Source organism: Helianthus annuus, chromosome 8 (assembly GCF_002127325.2).
Source record: "Helianthus annuus cultivar XRQ/B chromosome 8, HanXRQr2.0-SUNRISE, whole genome shotgun sequence".
In the NCBI taxonomy this organism is placed as follows: domain Eukaryota; kingdom Viridiplantae; phylum Streptophyta; class Magnoliopsida; order Asterales; family Asteraceae; genus Helianthus; species Helianthus annuus.
The window spans coordinates 4,052,832-4,080,674 of NC_035440.2; the positions used below are offsets into that span (position 1 = coordinate 4,052,832).

General features: G+C 34.6%; 3 protein-coding genes across 3 annotated transcripts; all 3 read right to left on the minus strand.

Moving 5' to 3' along the window:
• Positions 1 to 4,172: 4,172 nt before the first annotated feature.
• On the minus strand, positions 4,173 to 6,873 carry LOC110871808 (leucine-rich repeat protein 1). The gene is made up of 7 exons (XM_022120559.2): positions 6,713 to 6,873; positions 6,494 to 6,626; positions 6,137 to 6,208; positions 5,190 to 5,333; positions 4,694 to 4,765; positions 4,509 to 4,580; positions 4,173 to 4,421 (listed from the first exon to the last, which is right to left on the minus strand). Exons 1-7 carry the CDS (start codon positions 6,780 to 6,782, stop codon positions 4,346 to 4,348), a joined length of 639 nt encoding a protein of 212 aa, XP_021976251.1. The 5' UTR covers positions 6,783 to 6,873; the 3' UTR covers positions 4,173 to 4,345.
• A 4,880-nt stretch (positions 6,874 to 11,753) lies between these two features.
• On the minus strand, positions 11,754 to 16,929 carry LOC110871807 (zinc finger protein CONSTANS-LIKE 15). The gene is made up of 4 exons (XM_022120558.2): positions 15,908 to 16,929; positions 13,438 to 13,611; positions 13,148 to 13,347; positions 11,754 to 12,089 (listed from the first exon to the last, which is right to left on the minus strand). Exons 1-4 carry the CDS (start codon positions 16,838 to 16,840, stop codon positions 11,984 to 11,986), a joined length of 1,413 nt encoding a protein of 470 aa, XP_021976250.1. The 5' UTR covers positions 16,841 to 16,929; the 3' UTR covers positions 11,754 to 11,983.
• A 4,666-nt stretch (positions 16,930 to 21,595) lies between these two features.
• LOC118481329 lies at positions 21,596 to 23,011 on the minus strand. The gene is made up of 2 exons (XM_035976780.1): positions 22,987 to 23,011; positions 21,596 to 22,353 (listed from the first exon to the last, which is right to left on the minus strand). Exons 1-2 carry the CDS (start codon positions 23,009 to 23,011, stop codon positions 21,596 to 21,598), a joined length of 783 nt encoding a protein of 260 aa, XP_035832673.1.
• Between the last annotated feature and the right edge of the window lie 4,832 nt (positions 23,012 to 27,843).

A 27,843-nucleotide genomic window follows, 5' to 3' on the forward strand; every position in this document is an offset into this window, starting at 1 on the left:
AAATCAAATTTGAAACAAAGTGTTTCTTCAAGCTCTCTCTTAATCTCCTTTCAATGAGTACATATTTTTTTTTTTGATAGAATCGTTGTGTATTGGCACATATATCTTAATATTCAAATTATGACAAGTAGATAAACCCCTATAAAAATAGGGATATTTCCTAATACAATTTTTCAAAAAATAAAAAATACAAGGGTCGATTGTATTTATTTACAAACTTAAAGGGGGGAGTGCAATTAGTAAATTTAGAAAAAATGAGAGTGTATTTAGCAACACCCTATAGGATGATCCTTTACATTTTACATGATAGCCTCACCTATCTAAAATAGTAAGCAAAAGGAATTGTCCTGGCCAGAAAAAAAGATTTTACTGATGAAGTAATCTAGAACATCACAAATAACTTCTTTGAGCCTTTGATGTACCATAATGTCTCTTAAGATACAGTAATTAAAGGATCAAGGAGTCCTTAACATTATAATAAAATAATTAAAATGCTCTTTTATAAATAAAGTCTATTTTTAATTAATTATATTTGACTAAAATAATTAAAAGTTTTATTTATATTTATATTTATATTTATATTTATATTTATATTTATATTTATATTTTTCTGTTTTATTTATATTTTTTATAAAAGTATATGGATTTGAAATTTATTATTTATAAACTCTGAGTTTATATATAATATTATTTAGATTAAGTTAAAAAGTTTCTTTTACTAGCATTTTATTTTATTATATATAAACTCAAAGTTTATAAATAGTAACTTCAAATTCATTTAATTTATAAAAATATAAATAAAACAGAAAAATATAAAAAATATAAATATAAATAAAACTTTAAATTATTTTAGTCAAATATAATTAATTAAAAAATAGTCTCTCTAGATACTAAAAGGCATTTTAGTCATTTTAATAATACTTAAAAAAAAGTTAACAAGATTTAGCCTTAGTACTCAACTTTGTGACAAGATTTGGCCTTAGTATTCAACATTGTAACAAATTAGAACATTAATACCTGATTTTGCAACAAAAAACTATTACTACCCAACATTGAAATTTAGTAGAAACCGCAAGGACCAACGGTGTAATTTTTTCTTATGTAATAAATAACCCGTTATAGTAAACAATATATTGATGGACAAAACGATCCATTTGTATTTATTATATGGATATATTATTCAGATGGTTTTTAGCTAAAAGAACACACAAAAATATGTAGGAAGAATATATGTCAAGTAAATAAGTGAGCATGATAGGAATAAAAAAAAGCCGGTGGAGAATAATGAAAAACCGAACGTATTAATATTTTATTTATATAATTTAAAGATATTTTTATGTGAAGTGAATAGATTATTTATATATCTTTGAATTCCAGTCTTATCTGTTATTAATATCTATATATAATGAATATTTTTAATTATAAAAAATAAATATTTATAATTAAGTAGGAGATAATTAAGGATGGGATAATGAATATCTCTGATTATAAAAAAGTAAGTATTTATAAGTAAGTAGGGAGATAGTTAAGGAGGAGAGAGATGCGGGAAAACAAAAAAATAAATAGCTCCAATGAATGACAGGTGTCTTCCATAGGTTTACTTTATTATATAGGATAGATATAGATAGATACTTTATAAACCGAGTTGTAGTTTTTAAATAGTTGAACAAGTTTAATTTATTAAAAACTGGTTGTTATAAAGGGGGTAGGGGTGATTATCACTCAAATGTTTTTTTTTTTTGTTTAATTTACATGCATATTTGTAACATCATTATTTTTTAACTATCTTTGTTGATGATTTTGAAAGTCATTGACACACTTCTTTACTAATTTTCCGTGTTTACACCGAGTCACATGACATGCGAGTCAATCATTCGATTATCAACACCTTGTTGCATGAAATGGACCTTAATATCATAAAAGGAGAAGAAAATATAGAAATGAAAGACATGAAAAGAAGCCATAATGTGAGAAATACATGCGTTTCATGCTAATGCATAGAGGAGAAATAATGGTTTAAGAAAAACAAAAGAAACAAAGGAAAAGAGTAGAAGAAAAAACGGAAGAAAGAAAAGAAAAGCAATTTTAAGGGCAACTTTTAAGGCATTGTGGGCCTATAGTGGCTGGGTCATGCAAAGGGGAAAAAGGGCAAGTGCCTTACAGGGCGTAAATGAGCCTGGTTCTACAGAATTGTTTTGCTAAAAGTTTGAATCTAATCACATTTAAACGAACCCAAACAAGAGCTTTACATACTAAATTTGACTAAGCTCACAAACCTAAATAAACTTATTATTTATATATCTTTTGTTTAATATATGAACATAATATAATAATATTTATTATTATTGTATTAAAAATTATGATAAAAATAAACTAAACGGAAAATATTATGTTATATATAAAAATATATAAATATAAATATAAAAGTAAAAAAATTATATAAAAGTTGTAAATAAAATTATGATAAAAATAAAGTAAACAGTAAATAATATGTTATATGTTATACATAAACATATATAAATATAAACTTATAAGTAAAAAAATTATATGTGTATATAAATAAATTAATTAATTGAATAATTTGTAAATAAAAAAGGAGCCGGATTCGAGCCAAGCTCAATCTTACTTAAGTTAAATGAGCCAAATTCGGGCTTGGTTTACACCGCTACTTAGTACTTAGAGCTATGTTTTGGACAGAAGTTGAATTTGGTATTATACAATGTGCGTTAGAGCCTATCGACCTAGAAACACCACCCTATCTTCTAGATCTCAAAGAGAATGGTAAATAACATTTATAGGTTTGTTTCATGAGGCATACGTGTTGACTTGATGATAAATTACAATTTACCCCGTTCCATTCTTTATTTCATCTCAGATAGTTGAAGGATATCCTATGCACATTGGTTTTGCCTACTCAACACACCTACGTCATTTGATAACAACCGGGATTAGTTTTGATTGTTTTTTTATATGGTAATTTGATTGGCGATTTCTTAAATTTTATACGATTGAATAACTTTGGTTTTGATTTAAATGTTATTTCATCACACATTGGCTGTGTAACTTGTTATTGAATTCAAATGTAAGATAACATTCTTGTGAACCCAAGTCCTCCCTCAATCTCACATAGTTAGCGATAAGACAATGTGTGGGGTACGTAGGGCGTTAACAATGCCTAGATTCGGTATGCTATGCAAGATGTGATTGTGTCTATGTAATCTAAAATTCTAAATCAAACGCAACCTTTAGTTACTAAAATCTGAAACGAATATGATAGTTTATTTCTTGTTATATCACAAATCAATTAAGTTATCTTGAAAAGGGTTTTTGCGTGTGTGTGTGCATGCGCTTAGATTTGCACTTAATTTAACTTCAATTTAGTTTCAAATCGAATAACAAACCCTTTGAGTTTTACTTTTATAATCAAACAAGATGTATTATAGTATTATACTGATCATAAATTACTTGTGATACCATACTCACTTACCCTATCTGTATAAGGATATTGGGTTTTTTGTGTGACTTAACGTTGGTCTCCATCGATATGATTGTATGTGTCCGGTTTGCTCAAAATGACCTATTCATATGTGTATGGTCCATTAGCTTGTAACTGAACCAGCCGCGCCAATGCTACTCGATTCTGGTTTTCAAAATATTGGTTGTTAAATTGATGAATTTAGAAAGACTAATAAAAATGATCACTTACACAACATATGGGTATTTCAATGAGGAAATGCCCAAAAAGCCCAACGCTTTGTTTTCTCTAGATGTGTCGCTTCTGCCGCATCGCGCGGTATCCTGTTAGTTATTATTAAATATGCATTGTGTAATGTAAGAAAATTAAAATAAATGTACTAACAGAAATTTAAAAGAATGATATTAGAATCATATATTGGGCATAGCCGGGTATAATCGGTTCCGGTTCTGGTTCTTGTCCGGTTTCGGGTATTAATCGGGTGTGTTAGGTTTCAGTTTTGGTTCCAGGTATTGAGATCAAAATTTATACCCTATCTATACCCTACGGGTAGGGTCGGTTCCGGTTTCAGGATAGAATACCCGGGTATTAAAAAAACCGGTTCCGGGTTTTTTTACCGGGTCCAGTTTCAGGTACGGTTTTTTTGTACACCTCTAATGCAAACCCATCTATGAATTAAAAGGTTCAATAAGGCTTGTAATATAAAAATGGTTCATTTCCATTTATAAAGATTATTTATTACAATCTACAAAGACTATAAGTATCACAACACACAACGTTACAAAAGTACTAGGAGTACTTCACTTGACTAGCACTGATTAATTATTCTTTGCAATCCAAATCCAAATGCCATTTTCACTCAGAATATCATCAGTTCCCATCACGATCATCGTACCCAACCGAACCCATAAGTTCTGGTCCTTCTAATCGCGGATTATTCATGAAACTGAAATAGAAAAACCGCTAACGTCACTTTTATTTATAACTGCAAGCAAATAGCATGACTATTACCAACTATATCAACAAAACGCACCTTTCTTCTGTCAACTTAGAGAAAGAACCCCAAGTCGGAAACGTGCCACATAAATCATTATTCGACACATCCCTGACAAAAAAAAAATAGTTAATATATATTAAACATAATATAACTGAATCTAACCACATAACAAAGTATAATAAATAAAAAAAATATGGAGAATGAGAGAATTGTTAGCTCACAGAATCTTAAGATTGGGAAGCTTAGTAAGATCTCTTGGAATTCTTCCTGTGAATTTGTTGTGATTAAGCCGCCTGCATTCATGGTTTACCGAATGTCTGTTCAGTTAAGTTGTCTTTGACCCATTTAATGATCGGGTCGAATGGGTCAAGTAAATTTTTGGTTAAAAATGAACTATGTTAAAACGTGTCAAAAGTCACCCAACGTATATTTTCAATGTATATAGCCTCCTAAATCATAGTATTTAGAAACTTTAATAAACTACAATTACATACTTGCGGTAATCTAATAGACTTAAACGCCAAAAATATAACTATTTTTTGAGTAGACAACAAAAAAAAGTGTTTGTAGGACAACCAACCTATTTCGATACATATTAAAAAGATTCTTGTTTTGACTTGTTACCCAACCTGACCCTGACCGACCCATGAACCTTTATATTTTATAATCTATATCTAATATACAAAATATAAAAGAATAAAGAGTGAGGAAATGTACATGAATCTGATATTGGAAAGCTTGGAAAGAGAAGGAGGAATAAAACCGGTAAGGTTATTATGGAAGAGATCTAAGCTTATAAGATTCTTAAGTCCACCAAATTCAGATGGTATTGTCCCCACAAAATTGTTCATGTACAATTCCCTGCAAAACAAACACACCACATGCCTATATTTATTTCTATTCAATGATCAAAGAGCAAAGTTTTTAAGATTTGAAAGAAAATTGGTTATGATTTTATTATTTTATTATGCTTTTAATGTGAATCACGTGAAATCTGGAAGAATTGTAACTTTCGGTTATCATGTTTTAAGAAATGTGGGTTATTTCTAGGGATGGACCCACTACATGGTAACGGGCCTAAGTGACCCGTAGATTTTATATAGTGCCGAAATTCGAATGATCTAGTAGGTTTTCGGACAATAACCTCTGTGTGTACCTATCTACACACCATTTTGCCTATTTACACACCAAAAAATGTGTTTTTTGTCCTTATATGCACACCTTGCAGTGTCGAACTGTGGCCAAAACGCGGCGTTTTGGTCCGGTTAACCAGACAAAGACTGACGGGTGTCTGACGGGTCTGTTGACCGGACCAAAACGCCAAGCTTTGGCTGCGTTTTGGTCCTGTCAACCAGACAGTTTGGCCCATAATTTATCACGTCATTTTTTAATTCTTTTATGGCTATCAATACAATAGGTGTGTTGTCACTAGACCTATGATGTAAAGGAACATGATAAAATTTCCATTAAGTTAGTAGTTAGTAATTAATTAAACTCACACTCAATTGGAATTAAATTCCCCTTCAATAAGCAATAGAAACCAAATTAAAATGAAAACCTTATGTTTACACTCAAAAACCAAAAATACTTTGGTGACCCAACTCAATCCGACAAAAAGAATTTCATAGCCGTACAGCTTATTTATTTATATAAGATTTACTTACAAGTACTGAAGACGCTCAAGCTTCCCCAAATCAGGAACAAGATTACCCGACAATTTCGCATTTCCAAGATCACTACACCCAACATAAAAAAAAAAAGAACTTTTATAATAAATCTATTCTTTCCACATAAAGATTCCATTTGTTGGGCAAAAAGACATATTTTTTCGATTCAACAAGAAATTACATTAAATTAAAGAACCATAAAAGTTTTACTTTTAGATGGAATTTAATTGTTAATTTCTCATATTGTAATTTTAGATTATTTGATATCCGGATCAGTCGAACTGACCCAAAAATGTTTATGTCCGGTTTATGAAACTGAAGCATCTAAAAACAGTGACTAGTGACTGCACTTACAGCCGGGTAACCCGGTTCTCGGAATCACAAGTAACATGAAACCATGTACATGGGTCAACCAAAGTTGGATCCCAGCTTTGAAGAACATTGGTAGGGTCCTTCACTGATCTTCTCATAGCATACAAAGCATCTCCTGTATGAATATTAATTAAGTAATAATAATAATTATGAATGGGTCTAAAGCATAGGAGGTTAAATGGAGATTATATGTATGTTTACCTTCAATGTTTGCATATGTAGATGTGGATATTTGAAGAAGAAGAAGAAGGAGAAGAAACAAAACCGCCATTTTTAGGAAGTTTAAAGAGGTTGGAGGGGTTGTGTGTGTACTTGAAGAACAAGACTACAAGAGTTGAAGTGGGAAATAAAGAATCTTGAGCTTGTTTGGGTGCGGTGGGAATATATGGGGACCGAAAAGTCCAAAACCAAATGACACAACAAGATTAAATAAGAATTTTTTTTTTTTTTTTTTTTTTTGTTATTACAAGTGTTTTATACCCCAACGGCCCAACCCAATATAGTGACCGTCCAATATTAACTAAAAAGAATATATGTTTTGTTTTCTCTTTTTAAGCGCATATTATGCTCATGAAGCGACATTATTTGAATATTGAATTTTACTTTTAGGTATACATACATTAAGGGGACCCGGGGCAGTCCATTATGGAGGGGAACAACGCGTTTTACCGCGTGATACACCACCGCCGGTGGTTTCCAAAACGCGTGGATTTCATAACGCGTTGAATTTATCACGCGTTTTACATGTTTGAGTGGTGAGCTATTTTTAATTGGAGATGGGTGTGTGGTGAGTGATGGGCATTTCCACTAAAATCCATCACTAATGATGGAATAATGCTTGATGACATGGCGAAACTTGATTGAAAGTTGTGAGTGAAGGATGAGTGATGAGTGATGGGCGCCCCTACCCCTTAATAGTATATGAAACAATTGCAATTTTATTTAGTAGGGTTTCTAAACTAGGCTGCATGTATGTATTATTTTTACAGGTGATATTGGTTGGAAAAAAACATGTAACAAAAGACACACTACAACATGCTAACGAGTTTTACAAGTGATCATCACTAACACCAACGTCATCATTGCCGACACTGTCTGTCACCACATGTGTGTTTTCACTATCACTATCACCGCCACCACCTACCAGACACCACAGTCGTTGCTACCAATGACACTACCTTCATCCTCTTTGGTTACCATTTGGAAAACATGAGTGTGAGGGGATGATTAAAAGAACGTCGTGCATAAATGTTAATTGTTTAACATCTTGGTAATTAGAGTTAATGTATGCCGGTGGTTCACCCTAACAAACAAGAAGAACCTATGTTATGGGACCATTGTCACAAGATATGGATAAAGAAGTTTTATATGTTTTATTTGTATACGAGGTGTGAGGGACATCGTATATTTTAGGAAGACGAAGCTACATGAAATTTGGCTATTACATTTTTAACACCATTGGTTTATATATCTCCTGCATTATTTCTTTATTTGATCGGTAGCTTGTTAACCCGCTTTGCAACCCATATATTTCAATTTTTTATCTTTATATTTCTAGCTTTTATGACTAAGCTCTTTGTAAACATTTTATAGATTTTTTAATATTATTAATATGTAATGTAATATGATTTAAGGATTTCTTATATTTATATGTATAGTCTAATAAATATATTATTTAATGAATAATTCTTTGTAAATATTTTATTTTTCTTTATAATTTCTAATTTGTAATATAATTTAAGAATATAGATACTCTTAATTTACAACATTTGTGTGTATAGAGGTGTGTACCTCATGTATTGAGAGGTTTACAATATCTAGTTAAAACATTAAGTAGTGAAAAAGAATTCAGATAATGATCTCTATCACAATAGTTATTCACTTTCTTTGTTTATTCTCGCTAACATATGTTTGTTCTCACTCACACTGGAGAGTGTTCACATAAAGATAACTCTATCTATAGCGAGACTAGTGACGATCTATTTTGCGGTTATTTGAATGGTTATAGGTGTTTGAAGATCCATTTCCTTGAACTTGTTTAACATATATATACCAAAAAAATGTGTATTTTATATTTTAACCAAGTTGATCACTTTAATGTTATGTCAATTAGTCTACCAATTAGCCAATAAACAGATTGTACTTTGTTATGATATTGAAGTGCTTTAGTATGATTACTCCTTTTTTATTATTGGCAACTAGTGGTCAACTAATATTCTTTGCTTTTCCTTAATACTTTTTTGAATAGGAAATACAATGATAAAAAGATATAGTGTTTGAAATTCCAAATTCAAAATAAAGAAATACAAAGCAAAAATTGTGGTCACAATGGGACACATTAGAAACGATGATCGACTTCTCCTCAAAAGAAACAATACGTTCTTTCATTATCAATGATTTGCATTGCATGGTCATACACATTGATCGATGGTAGGGGACCCGACCCGATGGTCTATGACTTTGAAAAGAAAAGAAACGGTCTACAACTTTGAAAAGGTAACCAATGAACTTTTTTTCCTAGTAATTTTTTAACCGCAAATTTAGATAACTAACGAATACTGGACTATAGGGCTGCAAACGAATCAAACGTTTGGCGAACGGTTCGTGAACTGTTCGGTGAGAAGTTTGTTTGTGTTCGTTCGTTTATTAAACAAACGAACATGAACAAGAAATTCCGTTCGTTTAGTTAAATGAACAAACATGAACAGAGGCCATGTTCGTTCGTTTATGTTCGTGAACGTTCGGTAACGTGTTCGTTTGTGTTCGATAGTTCATTAGTGTTTTTAATTTTTGTATTTATTTAAATACTTCAAAATTCCGACAAATTAAATATCTAATAAGTGTCAGTGTATTATATATTCTGTTTATGATCGATTGTTTGTGTTCGTCTGTTTCTATTTGTGTTCATGAACATTATTTTATGCTCATTTGTGTTCGTCAACGTTCGTTTTTGTCCGTTGTCTAAAATTAACAAACAAACATGAACAAGTTCATTTCATTAACAAACGAACACGAACATAAAATCTCGTCCGATAAGTGTTCGTGAACAGTTCGCGAACACATATATTTCTTAACAAACGAACATGAACAAGGTCTTGTTCGTGTTTGTTTGGTTCGTTTGCAACCCTACTGGACTATCATCGTGTCACCAACTAGGGGTGGATCTAGTAAGGTTGGTGAGTGGACGGGCGCACCCCTTGAAAAAAAAAATAGTGTATTTTATAGGGTAAAATCCCACCCGCACCCCTTGAAAATTTGGTTAAACTCCTCATTCGCACCCCTTGAAAATATTTTTTGGTAGTGGCGGACTCAGAAATTATTTGTTGGGGGTGCGGATGAGTGGTTCAAGCATATTTTCAAGGGGTGCGGTCGGGTTTTTTTTGCCTAAAATACATTAATTTATTTTTTCAAGGGGTGCGCCAGCCCACCCTGGGTTTCACCTAGGTCCGCCCCTGTTTTTTGGGTCTGTCACTGCCACCAGCTGAACCACCCGATCATATCCATCTCCACTAGATATATAATGCTTATACAACAATTCAGGAGGAAATCCAATAAATCTGAGAAAACTCACTTGTAGGAATCGAACCCAGGACCTAATAGTCCCTAAGCCTTATCCCGCCCCAATATGTCTCTAGGCCACAATGCCATAGGCCAAGAAGAACCATCATATAAAGATATATTTGTGTTCATGTGCATTATCATCATTACATGTTTTCTACATGTTCAAAAACATGTACCATTTGGTCAAAAAAGAAAAACTTCGATGGTAGGGGACCCCCGTAGTTGAGCTCTTTGCCTGCTCTGCACACTACCATAGTCACTGACTCCTCTAGTCCTCTTAAAAGACCATCATCCCTTGTATCAATCTACGCCAACTAAATCGATGGAGACAACTCCCCTAGACTCGTCGTAAAGGGATTACCGTCATTGTAGTGTAGTTACATAGATCAATCGGTACTTAACCTTGTTGAGATGGACCGTCCTCTGTGGAAGTGAGAAGTGTTTTGTAGGATCATTGAGCGTTACAACAAAAAGAAACTTTTTAAAGAGTAAAAAATTACAGTTATCTTTTGAACAGAAAAGACCCAGGATCACCCTCCCTAGCAAATGGATCACTCTTGCGCTCAAAGAACAGAATGTGGTAACCTAGCACACCCGCCCAGGTCGAAACCCACAACTAAGAAAACCCCCTGGCTCAACCGGGAGCAAATTGTTTGAGGCGAGACTCGGACCCACAACCTCCCATAAAAAAAAAGCAACCTAAATTTTAAAAGAAGAATGTTCAATGTATTGTAGTGTGTTGGTCATAAATCAATATATACATAGATATATATACACACAAAAGAAAAGGTATACATCAACCTATAAACGAGTTTCATTGCGTAAAAAAAACTAACATACTTTTATCATAGTTCTTCAAATTAAAATATTAAAATACCATAGTTGAGAGCAAAGGGATGATTTATCGTATAAAAACCAACTGTCCACAGTAAGACTATGCATCTTGGTGGGTGAAAGGTGAAAAAAGAAAAGTGTTGCACATAGTCGACACACGTAGGCGCACCTTTATTCACTTTTCACACCACGAAGATTTGTTGTGACGGGGTAAAATGTGGTATGAGATAACTTTAAATGATTGGTTTATATGTTAATTATTAATTTAAAATCTAATAAAAATAAACACAACTATCGTCTTTCACACTCACAAAGGGCTTTAGAGCAGTGCCCGTCTTTAACGCCAATGTGTAATGGTATTGGGGCACCAATATTGCCTATGTGACTGGGCAATGACGCCTATAACACATACCCTAATATCCAATACTGTAACAAAGCCTTACATAGGCGAAGGTTCAAATCCCAATGATGACAAATTTAGCCGTTAAAAAAAATTAAAAAAAACGGTAATTTATGATCATTAGGGATGAAACCCATAGTCTAAACCAACTTTCCAAAATTGAACTTTGTTACCAATTTAAAAACCTTTGGGAAACATGTACATTTTTTTGTTTATTCATCAACAAATCCTAGATTTTCAAGAATAAAAACACCAAAACCTACACACTAAAAGATTTGAACTTCCAGCTTTTTAGTTACGAAGCACACCACTTAACCACCGAGATGTCCATACGGAGAGTTAAAATACAATTCTACCTTGATAGAAATTTGATTTAAAAAAAACAAAAAAAACCCGTTACATTTTTATACAATTGACTACATGCTTTCTCACTGGACACACTCCAAATCAAGCTTCAAGTTGAACCTTAGCCATGAGAATCACAAACAAAAGTTACAACATTTGGGATACAAAAGAATATAAATTTAGTACATTGTACAGGAACTTGAAGACCATCATCCCTAAATCCTCTTTTTGCATACCTCTAAATGTCCTGTCAAACATCTACGGTTGTTAATCAATCATCAACGGATCAAACGCTACATAAATACACATACACATGTCCTCAAAACGCCAATTTAACCAGCACCATCTTCGTTATTAGCCTTCACGAACCGACCCTTCACTCGCTTTCTAGTATCGGCTCTTGCCTTCCTTGACTCGTAACGAATGTGCTTGTCATATCTACACGCAAAAGCAGAATCCAAATTAAAGACTCACTAATCAGATAAATGTTAAGCCTGAAACTAGGGCTGTAAACGAACCAAACGTTCAGCGACCCGTTTAGCGAGAAATTCATTTACGTTCATTCGTTTAATAAATGAACGAACATGAACAAGTTATTTGTTCGATTCATTAAATGAACGAACACGAACAAAGGCCGTGTTCGTTCGATTGCTTTCGCAAATGTTCGGTAATATGTTCGTTTATGTCCATTCATGGTCGTTCGTTTTGTTTAGTTAATGCTTAGTCATTAGAAACTTAGATTAAGATTATTTTGGGACAATTATGTTTACGCTTATTACGTCTAACTTGTCCTTTTGTTTTGGATAATTATGTTTATGATTATTATATCAAGTGCTTAACAAGGTGAATATGTCTAATGTTCGAATTCAAGAATGTTGCTTTATTGTTTATAATAATAAGTAAAAATTACAAGTTTTGTCCTTTATCTTTATATCACTTTTCAGGCGGTGTCCTTTTTAACGAATGTTGACAGACGGTGTCCTTTACTAGGTATTTTGTTGCAAGTTTAGTCCTTTACACCCAACCCAATTAAAAAACCCTGTTAATTGTTGGGTGTAAAGGACTAAACTTGCAACAAAATACCTAGGTAAAGGACTAAACTTGCAACAAAATATCTAGTAAAGGACAACCCCTGTCAACAATTAACAGGGTTTTTTAACTGAGTTGGGTGTAAAGGACTAAACTTGCAACAAAATACCTAGTAAAGGACACCGTCTGTCAACATTCGTTAAAAAGGACACCGCCTGAAAAAATGGTATAAAGATAAAGGACAAAACTTGTAATTTTTCCTAATAATAATAACAATGGTATATGTTATCTGTGTTTGTGAACCGTTTGTGAACAAGTTCAGTTCCATAATGAACAAAGACGACGTGAACAAGTTCAATGCTAAACGAACAAACATGAACAAGGCTCCATTCGGTTCGGTTCGTTTACAGCTCTACCTGAAACCTCAAAGCCAGACACTCCCTACAACTAAAAAAGAAGAAAAATACCTTCTATTTTTCTTCTTCTCCTTGTAACGAAGCATTGCGTCACCTCTGGTTTTTGCCATAAGCTCTAAATCAACTTTCGGTAACGGCATGGCAAGTTTTTCAGCCCCCGTCACGTTTTGCTCCGTGAACTGGATATCAGTTGAACCACCGCCATACACATTTGGTGTTACATAACTTGCTTTTCTGTCATTTGAGTTGTTCTGAATTTCAAGCTAAACATGTTAATATTTGGCAGATATATACATGTTTGAAGCTGAAAAAAAAAAAAAAAAAAAAAAAAAACGTCTTACTTTTAAAGCTGAAATAGCGTAATGGGATGCGGAGTAATTTATCCCGTACATTTCGCCTAACCCTGTTTTCTCTGCTTCGCTTAAACTTTCATTAAATGTTTTAATCATGAATCCTTCGTTGTTTGCATCAGATTCATCGGGACTAGCTAATCGGCCCATGTTAAAATCCCATATCTGCATGAAAAAAATACAAATAATTAAAGGTTTGTAATTCAGTAGAAAATAAGAGTAAAATGCCATTTTCATCCCTAAGGTTTGGTCAGTTTTGCGACTTTCGTCCAAAGGTTTGCTTTTCCGCATCTGGTTCCAAAAGGTTTGAAATCTTGCCATTTTCATCCGGCTTGTTAACTCCATCCATTTTTCTCCATTGAGTCAAGGTATTTCCGTCTTTTTTGCTAACTTAAAAGGCAATTCGGCCATTTTAACTTTCTAAAAAGACCGAATTGCCCTTCAAGTTATCAAAAAGACGGAAATACCCCTGAGTTAACGGAGAAAACAGATGGAGTTAACAAGCCGGATGAAAACGGCAAGATTTCAAACTTTTGGATCCAGACGCGGAAAAACACACCTTTGAACGAAAGTCGCAAAAACCGGCCAAACCTCAGGGACGAAAAATGGTATTTTACTCGGAAAATAATTATTTTACCAAGGAGCTGTTTAGGATTGCTTAGTTGAAAACCTCATCTGCTTATTGCATTATGTTTTTAAACAGATAGCCACTTGAAAGAAGTTATTATGAATAGAGTAAATTACGTTTTTGGCCCCTGTGGTTATATCACTTTTACTATATTAGCCCAAAATAAGAATTTTTAGCATATCTGCCCCCATGGTCTCTATAACTAACCATTTTGGCCCCTAAGTCTAACCATTTTAGCCCCCATGGTCTCTATAACTAACCATTTTGGCCCCCATGATCTCTAGACTTAGGGGCCAAAATGGTTAGTTATAGAGACCATGGGGGCAGATATGTTAAAAATTCTTATTTTGGGCTAATATAGTAAAAGTGATATAACCACAGGTGCCAAAAACATAATTTACTCTTATGAATATCTATCTATGGAGATTGTTAATTTCAAACCGCTTATTTTCTACGGATTCAAATTACAAATTTACCCTTAGGGTGATCTAAGTTGTATTATAATAAGTTGATTATCCGCTTCTAACTATAAGCGTTATGTGTGCATGATATCACATGATCAATTTCAGCAAATCTTTTTGCATAACACAACTGAAAAGTAGTGATTTCAATTCGAGTAAATTACGTTTTTGGCCCCTGTGGTTGTATCACTTTTACTATATTAGCCCAAAATAAGAATTTTTAACATATCTGCCCCCATCGTCTCTATAACTAACCATTTTGGCCCCTAAGTCTAGAGATCATGGGGGGCCAAAATGGTTAGTTATAGAGACCATGGGGGTCAAAATGGTTAGACTTAGGGGCCAAAATGGTTAGTTATAGAGACCTTGGGGGCAGATATGTTAAAAATTCTTATTTTGGGTTAATATAGTAAAAGTGATATAACCACCGGGGCCACAAACGTAATTTACTCTTTCAAGTCAAAAGGTACAAAGATATCAAATATCTAGTGAAAAGTAACAAATGATATTAAAATCTTGAAAACCAATGTTTACAAAGTTAAACTACTCTAATGGATTGAAAAGGACCCATTTGGATTTATAACTACTTCTAGTAGTATATTAAAAAAATAAAACCACTAAAAGCCACAAACAAAAGTTAAACACATGCTTAGAGGATAGTATTATATTTATATATATTTTTCTATTTAATAATGGTACTACTTTCTACACATGCATGCAAAGGAGACCTTCAAACTTCAAAATTATACCTAAACAAATAAAAGCTTGCTAATAAGATAAAATCTAAATATGAATTTAGCTAAAAGATAGATATATGTCGGAAAAAATTTGTTTTCGTGTTCTATAAATAACATATTAGTTATCGTTTATTCTCTATAAACTAAAAGAATTGCATTAATGGAAATTACCATGAATCCACCAACGCCCAATAACCGAATTAACCAAACTGTTTATATTTTATAAACAGCTGTAGATTCGTTTTTAGCCCATAACCGAACCACAAACCATGCTCAAGTGCTCAACCCTAGTACTAAACAACATTTACCAAGGTACAAAACTCATGGGCGAAGCTTTTAAGGGGCGGGAGGGGGCGGCCGACCCCCCGAACTTTTCGCTCAGTACCGGAGAGTATGTAGTTTTTGTATTGAATTTTTGGGTATATACGTTTTTGACCCCCCGGTTTTATAGAAATTTTTAGGTCCGGTGACTTCCGCCCCCTCGGTCGGAAATCTCAAGCTTCGCCACTGACTAAACTTATGTCACAAACGAAAAGCTACAACCTTTACACTCAAATCCTATACTGAAAACCTAAACATATAACTACCAAAAAACCAAATCCAAAACAAATCATTCAAGAATCAAAAAACACAACCTGAGTGCCTCGATGTTCTCTCGGTCTTGAACTCCACATCATATTCTGCTCCAAACTCTGATCATCTTTCAAGAACTCCACATCCAAAGGCCCCTGCATCATCAACAAAGAAGTAAAAGGTTGATGCCCATGTTCCACCTCATCCTCACCCTCATCATCATCATCATCCTCATCACCCTGCTGACGTGGCACTTCAGATGTCTCCAAACTTTGCTTCAAAAGCTCACTCAACTGCTTCAAGATCACATTTTTCTGCTTCCCACATGACCCATTCAACTTCTTAAACTTAAATCCACCATCATCATCATCATCATTACTATTATTATTACTATTATTATTATTATTAATATTATTATTATTAATATTATTATTATTAATATTATTATTACCCATCACATTATTGTTATTATGATTCTCATCAGGAACCATGAGATCTTGCATCCAAGAATTCGGGTCAAAAACCGGGTACTCCCACTGACCCGAATCTTGACCCGAATCTTGACCCGAATCACGAACCGGGTCATTAGGGTTTTTCTTCTTCTTCTGATCCAAACCCAATTCCAACCCCCAATTTGCCGCCAAATCCACGGGCGACGGAGTTCCGGTGAAACCCTCAATAGGGGTACGATCGTGTGCGGCGGAGACAGCGCAGCTACCGTGGGCATCCCAGTCGCAATCACGACACAGAACAAGGTTATCGGTGGAGCAACGAACAGAGACGGGGGCGGAACGGCAGCCGTCGCAGATCTGGGAGCGGAGGTGCTTGCTAGAGAGGGTGTTGGCGGAGTGGACGATGTGGTCGCAGAATAGGCAGAGTTTGGCGGAGTCTGCGCGGCAGAAGATGACGGCGATGTGGTGGTTGCAGTAGTCGCAAGGGGGAGTGGTGGTGTCTTGTTGAATGGTGGGGTTGTTGTTGTTGTTTGAAGTCGCCATGGGTGTAAATCAGGAAAGGGAAGACTAGAGGGGGTGAATGATGAGGGTTATGAGGGTTTCCTCTTTTGGAAGGGTTGCTTATTTTATTTTTTATTTATTTGTTTGGGTTTTTTCAAATATATCTTGTAAGGATTTTGGTTGAAAAGGTGTAGTGAGTTGGACTTCTTTTGCTAAATAATTGTTTGAGAGAATTTAATAACTAAAATATTTTTTTTGGCCACATAGTTTGTTCTAAAGTTTCATTAATCTAAAATTTTTTTAGTAAATTATAAAAATTGTCCTTTATGTGTTTTACTTATTACAAACTGTGTCATTTTTATTCAATAATTACAGAAAACGTACTCGATTTTTACAACTCTTGCAAGTTATGTCCTTTAGCCCTAACTCAGTTAATTTTTTGTGGTTAAATCTGACCAAATGGACCCCACATGAGTGTATTTTGGTCATTTTACTCTCATGTAAGGTCCATTTGGTCAGATTTAACCACAAAAATTAACTGGGTTAAGGCTAAAGGACATAACTTACAAGGGTTTGCAAACGTCGTGTACGTTTTCTGTAATTATTGAAGACAAAGGACACAGTTTGCAATAAGTGACATATATAAAGGGTGATTTTGGTAATTTACTCTTTTTTTGTCTTTAATGTTTGATTTTTTCATGCTTTACGTTCTTTGACCTTAACACTGTTAGTTTTTCTGGTAGTTCTTATTTGAAATTACTAATGTACCTTTAAGTCCATCTTCTTCTTCAACATGTGTCTTAGACCACTCACTACCACCTCTATCTCTGGCATCTACCATTGTCGCGACAACCATAGCCGGCCCTGGGGGTGGGCGGGGAGGACCACCGGCCAGGGCCCGATATTTCGAGGGGCATGTTTTTTTATGAAAAAAACCCGATATGTATATATAAAATATTTTTTTAATAGGGTACACCCATACAAACACCAACATAGGTCCTCTTACAAAACTATTCTTATGGTTTTGATTAGTTATTAACCCCTTTGGTATTAGGTTTAGACCTTTAGTAAGCCCAATACCCAATTTCTTTAACGCCTAAGGGCACATTTTTTCGAGCTCGAACAGGGTACACAAATTCTCAGGGCCGGCCCTGGCGACAACCTATCTAACACCGACTGCAACACGAGTGTGAGCAAACTCCCATAGACTATCCAACAAGACTGTAATAGAAACACAATCACTGCTCGAGCCCAGTTGGTTAGGAGCTACATGCAGTACAAGGTTTTCATGTTCCTGCAGGAAACGACAACAGAGTTGTTGTACAAACAATGCAGTTTGCGGCGGGTTGGTGGGTTCGGGTTTGACGAGACGCTAGATATGTCGTTAAAGTGACTTGTCTATGTAAATCAAACCAACTAATACAAGTTTTGTTATTTTTACGAGATAAAACATGAGATTAATTGTGTTTTAAAATAAAAAACGTTGGTAAAAAAAATATATATCACTATCATTCTTTAGAATAATTCAATACACATGACACGACGATAAATAATAATCAAGTTTAGTTTTGAATCACGTCTAGTTTGAAAAGAAAAATCTATTTGTTTCAAAAACTGAATTTGACGTGAATATCTATGGATTTCTTTTCTTTTCTTTTTTGTTTGCTTTAAATATTTTGTTTAGATTTATAAACCACAAACCAAATAATATATTTGATAAATTCCAAGCCTAACCCGGCAAAAATCTTTTTATTTGATCGGTTTCTTATATTTTGGTTAAACTGCACTACATCCTTATCTAAGATAATATTTTATATTACCTTTTGACTCATATGGAATATACTATAATAGAGTATGAGTGTTATCTCTGGATAAAGAATCGGGCTAAGCGCGTCACTCTCTCGTGGGAAAATTGGTGTAATTTTAACTTAACAATTATGCGCGTGTAATTTTGTTTATTGATTTTTGGTGGCTGTAATCATCTCGGTTAAACGTTTGGTTAACCGGGTTTGTTTTATTCAATAAAATCTTTGTTTGCCGTTAAAAAAAAATAGAGTATGAGTGTTTGGTAATCTTAAAAAAAGTATAGTTTTGTGTTATTTTTCTTTGGAACAACTTGCATGGCTGAAATTAGTTTAGAATTGTTTAATTATCCATTCGTAGTTATTACAAGAGTATAAATACTTATATTATTAAGTGAAACTTCATAGAGAAAAATATTTAAAAAAGCAATGTTTGTTCTAGTATATATTCTGATCAAAGAGTGGCATCATGATCATGATAATAAAATCTATAAAATATAGTAACAATACAAAAAGTAAGAGAACATATGCTCAACATTAATTGTTGAAGTGAAGAATGTCACTTTAACACAATCTATACTATCATACAATGATAATTGAAAAAACAAGAAGAGATATAATATAAGCGACAAAGCTCCATTATTTTATATAATTGCATATGTTTCTTTTTTCCAGGGCAAACTCAAATTTACATTGGTAAGTTGTATTTTTAAGTGATACATTTATGTTTTATGGATAGCTTAATATTATCCAATTTTACATTGGTAAGTTTTATTTTTTAGTGATACATTTATGTTTTATGGATAGCTTATATTATCAATTGGTTTTTAGAAGAAAAAAAAAATTGTGGGATTTTGTGTTGAGTTTGATGAGATCTAGTTTTTTTTAACGGTAAATTTGGATCACTAACAGAACACTGGGATATCATTGTGTCACCAGTGAAACCGCCCGATCATCATATCCATCTCCACTAGACAATAATGCATATACACCAAATTTAGAGAAGAATTGTATAACTCGAAGGACACAAATTTAAATATGATAACGAGTGTTCGTGAACCTTTAGTTCATTGTGACGTACCAATGTAAGATTGATGTGCTTAAGCATTTTTTTCAGAAGCTAATATTATTCCAACTTTACTAATAAAGGTTGGCAAATGACATAAAGAAGTAACTGATTTTTTATATAATAAGCTGCATTGATGTACTTAACCTTTGTTTTCAACGAGGTGACGCTAACCCGCGCGTTGCTGCGGGCCATTGATTATGAATATCTTTAATGTTACAATATGAGATGCTAAAATGCTTACGTTTATTCAAATTTAATTACAAGGATCAACTAATATAAATGTGAAACAACGATCATAGAAGGTGTTAAAAGCGATAAAATGGATAAAATGGTTGGCCGGAAGTATGATCGTCGTTTCACATTTATGTTACAATATGAGATGCAATTCCCATAGTGTCTATAACAATAACAATTTCTTATTATTTTCAAATTATTTAAATACTTGGAATACATTTAAATATTAGTAATCTTTTGTTTGATGGAGCACTGCTCGAGGCAAAACAAAATCGTTTATGTATGAAAATCCATCTTATTCTTTCTAAAGTCCAGATAAAAAAAGTTATTTCGCGTATTCTAAACTTTCTGTATGTATGTTGTTCCTTTACATCACTTTCTTTGATTTAACGCAATATTTTAAAGTAAAAATAACTTTGAATAATAATTGTTATATGAATGGTGTAAATGAGCATATCATGCACAATATGAATGAAAAATAGAGTGTTATGATTTTTAGAACTCATATAAATGGTAGATTATGTAAACTGACGCATCCGAATGTGTCTTGAAACAATAGCCACTTGTAATTGAGAAAAAGGATTTGAAGATGGATGGGATTTGACGAAACTAAGCGATGGTTGGCCAGAAAACCCTTTTAAATCGTTCAAGAATCCTTTCACGAACTATTACGACAGTCGTACTTCTTTTAACACCTTCTATTATCTCTATGACCGTCGTTTCACATTTAACACCTTCTCTGATTGACGATTGACATTTATCGTTTCCGGCCAACAATCGTATCGCTTCATCGCCGTTCACATTCACGGCTTCCGGTCAATTCATAGCATCGGTGTCGTTTCGGTATGTGTAGAATGGGTGTCAGTTTTTTTGTATAATCACCAGAACCGCTGCAAAGGACAAATCAGAGATAACACGAAATAAAAAATTAACGGTTGAATCATAATTCTTAAAGTCTTTAAAGAATCGAATACACAAAATCATTGTTTGAAAATCAAAATCACAGTTAATTAACAAATAATATTTTCTTTAAGATTTACAAACTAAAGTAAAGAAGTTAATTACCATTAACAAAAAGTCTCATTTTCTACCAAGAATTACAAACAGAAATTGGTAAGAAACTTTATCAAGTTTTCCACATTATATTACTATACATACAATGCCATTAATTATATAAAAGAATCTATATCCAGTTTTATTAAAAGACTAGATTTTAATAACTTAAGCAGTTTACCTGACACTATTTACTTATAAACCTCGAGATGCATACGTGAGTCATGATGATACATATGGTATCACATGGCATTCCCATGTCACTCTATTTGTTCATGTGACCAGGGTCGGTCCTACAGTGTAAAACAATAAGGCAGCCGCTTAGGCCCTCCACCTTCAAGGGCCCCCAAATTTCTTTTAAGACTTAATGAGTTGCAGTTGAAAAAATAGTGATTACTCTATCATTTGAGAGAGATGGTCGTTTGTAGTTGTAATCTCCATTTTTTCATACTTGTTTGCAAAAGTTTTCATTTACTTTTGATTAGATCATGACTTCATCAAGATAAATATTGAATTTTGGTTGATTTTCCAAGATCTTATGAAGTTGATTTAGTTAATTAGTTTTTTTTTTTTTTTTTGAATATTTACTTTCATAAAAAACGGACAATCCTCAAAACTGAGGACCTCCAACCAACGACATTACAAAAAGTACAAAGGGGAATTGACCCAGTTCTTCCACAGAACGTTTTTCAACCTAGATCTACTTCTAAACCACAAAAAAGAAAGAGATTTGATGGACGCGACCACTTCAACCACCTTCGGCTCTTTATGACGAAATATCTTGTCGTTCCTAGCGCCCCAAATAGCCCACACCATAACAATGAACAGACAGCAGATCAGCTTCCTGCACTTTTTGTCAGCTGTTGCATTTTTATAGCAGCAGAGCAGCTCTCGAACGTCGACAACCTGTTGAATATTTAAACCACACCATCTTCCGATAGCTGTCAACACCCCAGACGTAAAACCACAGTCCACGAACAAATGCTTAACTGTTTCAGGGAAGACGTTGCAAAGGCTGCAGACATCGGACTGCAGGTGAACTCCTCTCCTCGAAAGAGCCGTGGCAGTCGGAACCCGCCCCATTTCGGCTTGCCACGCTAAAATGTTGCATTTAAGAGGAACCCACGCCACCCATTTGTATTTGAACCAAACACCAAAGCTCCTATTATTCAGCATCAGATTTTTAACCGCTTTAACAGAAAACAGATCGTCGCCTTTCCCAACCCAAGACCAAGTATCTTTGCCCTCATTCAAAGTAATCGTAAACAACACATCAGATAAAGAGTACCATTCAATAACCGCTTGCTCAGAAACAGGGACGTGTGGCTGTAACATCCAAAAAGCATGGCCTGCATCTTCCTTCCAATAATCCCGGACAACACTTTGCTTCTTTGGTACTAAAGAAAATAAGGTTGGATAATTAGTTAGATGCTATAATTGTGTTTATGTGCTATGTATATATACTATTTTTAATAATCCGTCAACTAAAACTTCTTAGTTTATTGTTGTTAGTCCCAAGCCCGGGTAAAAGAGAAAGGTTTATATAAAAAGCCTCTAAAAGGCCCCAACCAGGTATGGAATTCAATGCCTTAGGATCGTCTTTATTTATAGTATTAATGGTCTAAAACCGGGTAGGAACTGGAACCCCGGTTCCTACAAGAACAGATTCCATTCACGCTCATTTAAGAACCGAATACGGTTAAGAACCGGTTCCTGGTATAAAAAAAACTGGATATGCCCATCTCTACATAAGATGCCAGGCACCAGCAATGGGATCCATAGCCCACCTGAAGTGAAACCCATTATAAATAAGAAATACGAATGGAATTCTAGCCCACAAAAACAAACCCAAGGCCTTTCAAGTAAAGCCCAAGTTCAGATTTCAAGAAAATATGCCTGCACTTGAATTAAAAACCCCATTCAATTATAGTCATAGCTAAGATCAAAATTTTCATATACAAAATTAGCTTATCTGAATTACCTTTGTATATTTAAAAATCTTAACCGTTAATCTTAACTACCTAACTCACCCAAGACAAACGGTCTTTGCCCCATCTATCATGTAAGAGGTAAATCAAACTCATCGACCAACATATTCATATAACTGTATAAACAATGCATTAACAACATATAAGTAAAAAATTAATAGATTTCTCCTTTTTAGAATTGAACCTTATCAAATCTTAAAATCCTCAATCTTCAAAACCAATTCGACATCACAAACGGTATTCATTTTTTTTTAATAAAATATTACATATTAAAAATTATAAGAGAAAAACACAAATATAAATTTATTAATGCCACATCAGTTGATACAAATAGTAAAAAGTTAGGTGTAAATAGAATCACCCGTTTAATATGTTTGCTTTCTTCTCCACTTTTAGATATGAAAATTATAAAAGGACCGTTCGGTCCATTTAGATAAAGATAATGCTAAAAACGTACAATTAAATACGATGGTCACATGATTCCAACAAATAAGAGATATATTTATTCTAGTTGGCATATTTATAATAGTCCTAAATGATTTTTTTAAGCAAGTGAAGGATCATTTGACATTTTTGTGCCATGGACAGAAGATAATGAATAATTATAATTGATAAACCTTTTCAAAATGTTTAGTTTAATTCGTGATGATACGTGATAAATGTTGAAGAGAAATTGTAAATGGATGATTGGATAGTCGGCTGGCATTCGATATTCTATGAGCATGTTGTAAAGTCAACTTCCATTTTAAAAATTTCATGTTTCTAAGAACATAATATCATTTTTTATTTATTTATTTAATGTACACATATGTTTATTCGATCCACGACGAGTGATACATGAATTCAACCACTTAAATAAGATGGTTTTGACTTTTGATATACTTTTTTTTTTTAAATATGCAAAACATATTCACTTGGAAAACAATGTTGACTTATGATGATTATTATATATTTATAATTTAGTAATTGTTTTTATTTGAAACAACTCCTCATTATATCATGCTTACTTTATTCCATTTCAGATAGTGGTGGGTGGTGTTAGATAATTGAACAAAAGTACTTTAAGATAATCAATATGGAAGAACACATATAACATAATTTCAAGAATAAATTCGTAAATTTTAAAGTATTTTAAGATCAATATGGAAGAACACGTGTAAAATAATTCAAGAATAAATTCATAAAGTGTAGTTTTACATATACAGTTTAAAATTATATAAAACACAAAAAGATTAATTTTAATTTAATATTTTAAAAGATATATAATGCAAAGGTTAGTTATCAAATAATTAGCACATAGAAATTTAAAAGATATATAACGCAAAGGTTAGTTATCAAATAATTAGCAAACGTGGCGAACCCAAGAATTATTTGTTGGGGTGCGGATGAGGTGTTCAACCATATTTTCAAGGGTTGCGGTCGGATTTTTTTGCCCAAAATATACACTAAATTTCTTTTTTCAATGAGTGCGGCCGCCCACCTTGGCCAAAGGGTGGGTCCGTCCCTAATTAGCACATAGAAATGATAGGATTATAACTTTTAGATTTATATATAGGATTATCAATAATCTACAAATATTAAATTGTATAAATATCCGAACTTAATGTATAAAAGTATTCTTGATAGTTTATAAAGAAAATTAAAAACAATATTTTTATTGATAATTTAAGATTAAATGAAATAACCAGTTTTCTAATTTGTTTATATAAAAATCCACTTATACGCCATGCATATATACTCTATTACTCCAATACTCCATACCAATATTGGTGCATAAGAGTGGTAAACTAAAACTTTATTTTCCTTACAATTGGTAATTTGATTGAATAAGATTTCACTTTACTTCTAGATTGAAGTGGAGGGAATATTTACCTACCGTATGGCAAGTAAGCGATCAGTCATTGATCTTTCATGAATTTCTAGCTGCCATGTTTGATGTGAATCTCCCTAGAAGGATCACTAAGCTAACAACTAACATAAAGTAGCAAGAAAGAGTGAGAATTTATCAATGATAAAACTTTGTCCTTAATAGTTCAAGGAAAAGGGAAAGTTTACAACTGCCCCCTTCGGGTAAGGAGCCGTTTGGTAGCCTCTGAATGGTTATTAAGAGGCTACCTTTTAATGGCACTATTAAGAATTTTACTAATGAGAAGGCAGAAAAATGTGACATGTGATGATTTACCATTCAGAGGTTACCTCTTAACCATTCAGACTTGAGGTTACCTATTATTCATTCAGAGGTTTTAAACCATTAAGAGGTTGCATCTGAATGGTCATTAAGAGACTACCAAACAACCCCTAAGTATTTTAAAAGGGAAGGTTGACGCTTTCTTCCTCATACTACTCTATTTGTTCAACGAGGGGAAGTAGTCATGAACCTATCCCCGTCTTTAATATGTTTTTTTCTCAAAATAAAAAAAACAATCTTGATCATGTGTGTGGTTTGATACAGATTAAAGATTTAACTTTTGAAATAAATGATGGCTGGTAGATTATTAACACACAAATTATATAACATAACTAGAGGATAAATTACAAGTGTTGGAAACTAGAAAGTAGAGTAGTATTTAAGTCAAACTGTTAGGGTGGGCGGGGTACCCACCGATTTCCCATCGGGGACCCTTTTGCCGAGCGGGACAAGCACCGCCATCCATGCGGTGAGGTAGAGTGATAGCGTGGTGGATAGGACGGACGTTGATCTATGTCAACGAACAAAAGCACACGTCGATTTGGCCTCCAAACCGAAAATTGCATTCAAAAACAAAGAAAATCAACCAAGTCTTACAATGAAAGAAATAACGATTAAATACTAATCCTACCTAAAAGATAAGACTTATCTAAACAAGGTTTTTAAACTTTAAAACAAATAAACTAATAAATAATAAAGATAAATAAACCGGCCGGTTAAGGAGGCGTCCCCGTCTCGGTCCACGTGATCCCCGTCGTCCTCGCTAGCCACTTTTAAACGGAATCGGACCGGTCGTTCCGAAACCAACGACATTCAACTCGTCTCCCTCGCCATCATCCTCCCCGGGTTGAAAAGAACTCGTCCCCGAGTCATCATCATCAAGCAATTCACCGTCATAAGGGGACAGGTCCGCGACATTGAAAGTTGCGGACACTTTGTAGTGGCCCGGAAGGTCGATCTTGTACGCGTTATCATTAATTCTTTCAAGCACACGAAAAGGTCCATCGGCCCTTGGATGTAATTTGCCAAACCTGCCTTGCGGAAATCTTTCACGACGTAAGTGAACCCAAACTAAATCTCCCGGCTTGAAAAGGACGAGCTTCCGGTGTTTATTTGCGACTTGTTGATATTGTAAGTTATGTTTCTCGATCTGTGCTCGAACCTGCTGATGCATTTCTTGGATCTGTTTTGCGCGCACGTCTCCATCCGTACTAAGGTCCAATGTATCAAGGGAGGACGCGAGATCTAACGGTGTAAACGGGTTGCGTCCATAGACGATGAAGAACGGAGTTTTTCCCGTCGACTTATGCGCGGATCTGTTATAGGCAAACTCGGCTTGAGCCAACAACAAATCCCACTGTTTCGGCTTGTCGCCGACCAAAGAACGCAATAAGTTGCCCAAGCTGCGGTTTGTGACCTGGGTCTGACCATGTGTCTGTGGGTGGTGCGAACTAGAAAACTGCAGTTTGGACCCCAATCGTTTCCAAAGAGTACGCCAAAAGTGACCAACAAATTTCACGTCCCTGTCGGAGGTAATAGTTTTAGGGACCCCATGAAGACGAACGATCTCGGAAAAATAAAGTCGTGCCACCTGTGAAGCATCAAACGTCTTTGCGCACGCGACAAAATGCGCCATTTTAGAAAAACGGTCGACGACTACCATAATCGAATCTTTTTGGCGTTGTGTTTTCGGTAACCCAAGAACAAAATCTAAACTCACATCCTCCCAAGGAGCCTTCGGAACAGGTAGTGGGGTGTATAGGCCGTGGTTGGTATGCGTGGTTTTGGCGACGTGGCATACGTGGCATCTACGCAACAATCGAGTAACGTCAGCTTCAATGTTTGGCCAAAAAAACCGTTCTCGGACCTGAGCCACGGTTTTGTCCCTGCCGAAGTGTCCCGCTAGCCCACCACGGTGGTACTCAAGGATAATCTGCTCGCGAAACGACGACTGAGGTACGCAGATTCGGCCCGCGCGTAACAAAAAACCCTCTATCTGTGGAATCTGCCCCACGGCCCAGATTCGGTTCGCGCCCACGGATCATAAAAATCTGGGCCCGACTCGTATAGTTGGTGCATTGGTCCGAGAAAAGGCACATCGATGCAAATGGTTGTAAGAAACGCCGGTTTACGGCTCAATGCATCGGCGACCGTGTTAGCATGACCTGCTTTGTATCGGATGGTGAAGGAATATTCTTGCAGCCGTTCGACCCACTTAGCGTGTCGCGGGTTAAGCTTGACTTGGCCCTGGATGTACTTAAGAGCTTGATGATCCGAGAAAAGGATGAAATCATTCGGAAGCAAATAATGACGCCAATAATCCAAGCTTCGAATGATCGCATAAAACTCTTTATCATATGTGCTATAACGCCGACGTACCTCATTCAATTTTTCGCTAAAAAAAGCGATAGGACGTCCACTTTGTGTAAGGACGCCGCCGATGCCGACCCCGGAAGCATCACACTCGACCTGAAAGACGGCTTCGAAGTTGGGTAACGCTAGTATTGGGGCTTTCGTCACTAGGCCTTTGAGAATGTCAAACACTTTTTGAGCTTCGGTGGTCCACACAAACTTCGAGCTTTTTAAAAGTTCCGTTATCGGTGCCACAATGGAACTAAAATTACGAATGAACCGCCGATAAAACGAAGCCAACCCGTGGAAACTCCTAATGTCGTGTAAGGAAGTCGGTGTTGGCCACGTAGTGATTGCCG

Coding starts and splice junctions, on each gene's coding strand:
- LOC110871808 (XM_022120559.2), bottom strand. CDS start 6,782: ATGGCGGTTTTGTTTCTTCTCCTTCTTCTTCTTCTTCAAATATCCACA. Junction 6,627..6,712: donor TACATATGCAAACATTGAAG/GTAAACATACAT, acceptor ATATTCATACAG/GAGATGCTTTGTATGCTATG. Junction 4,766..5,189: donor CTTTCCAATATCAGATTCAT/GTACATTTCCTC, acceptor CCATGAATGCAG/GCGGCTTAATCACAACAAAT.
- LOC110871807 (XM_022120558.2), bottom strand. CDS start 16,840: ATGGCGACTTCAAACAACAACAACAACCCCACCATTCAACAAGACACC. Junction 13,612..15,907: donor GAGAACATCGAGGCACTCAG/GTTGTGTTTTTT, acceptor TTTTTCATGCAG/ATATGGGATTTTAACATGGG. Junction 13,348..13,437: donor ACGCTATTTCAGCTTTAAAA/GTAAGACGTTTT, acceptor CTTGAAATTCAG/AACAACTCAAATGACAGAAA.
- LOC118481329 (XM_035976780.1), bottom strand. CDS start 23,011: ATGGGGCAAAGACCGTTTGTCTTGG. Junction 22,354..22,986: donor GCAAAGACCGTTTGTCTTGG/GTGAGTTAGGTA, acceptor TATTTTCTTTAG/TACCAAAGAAGCAAAGTGTT.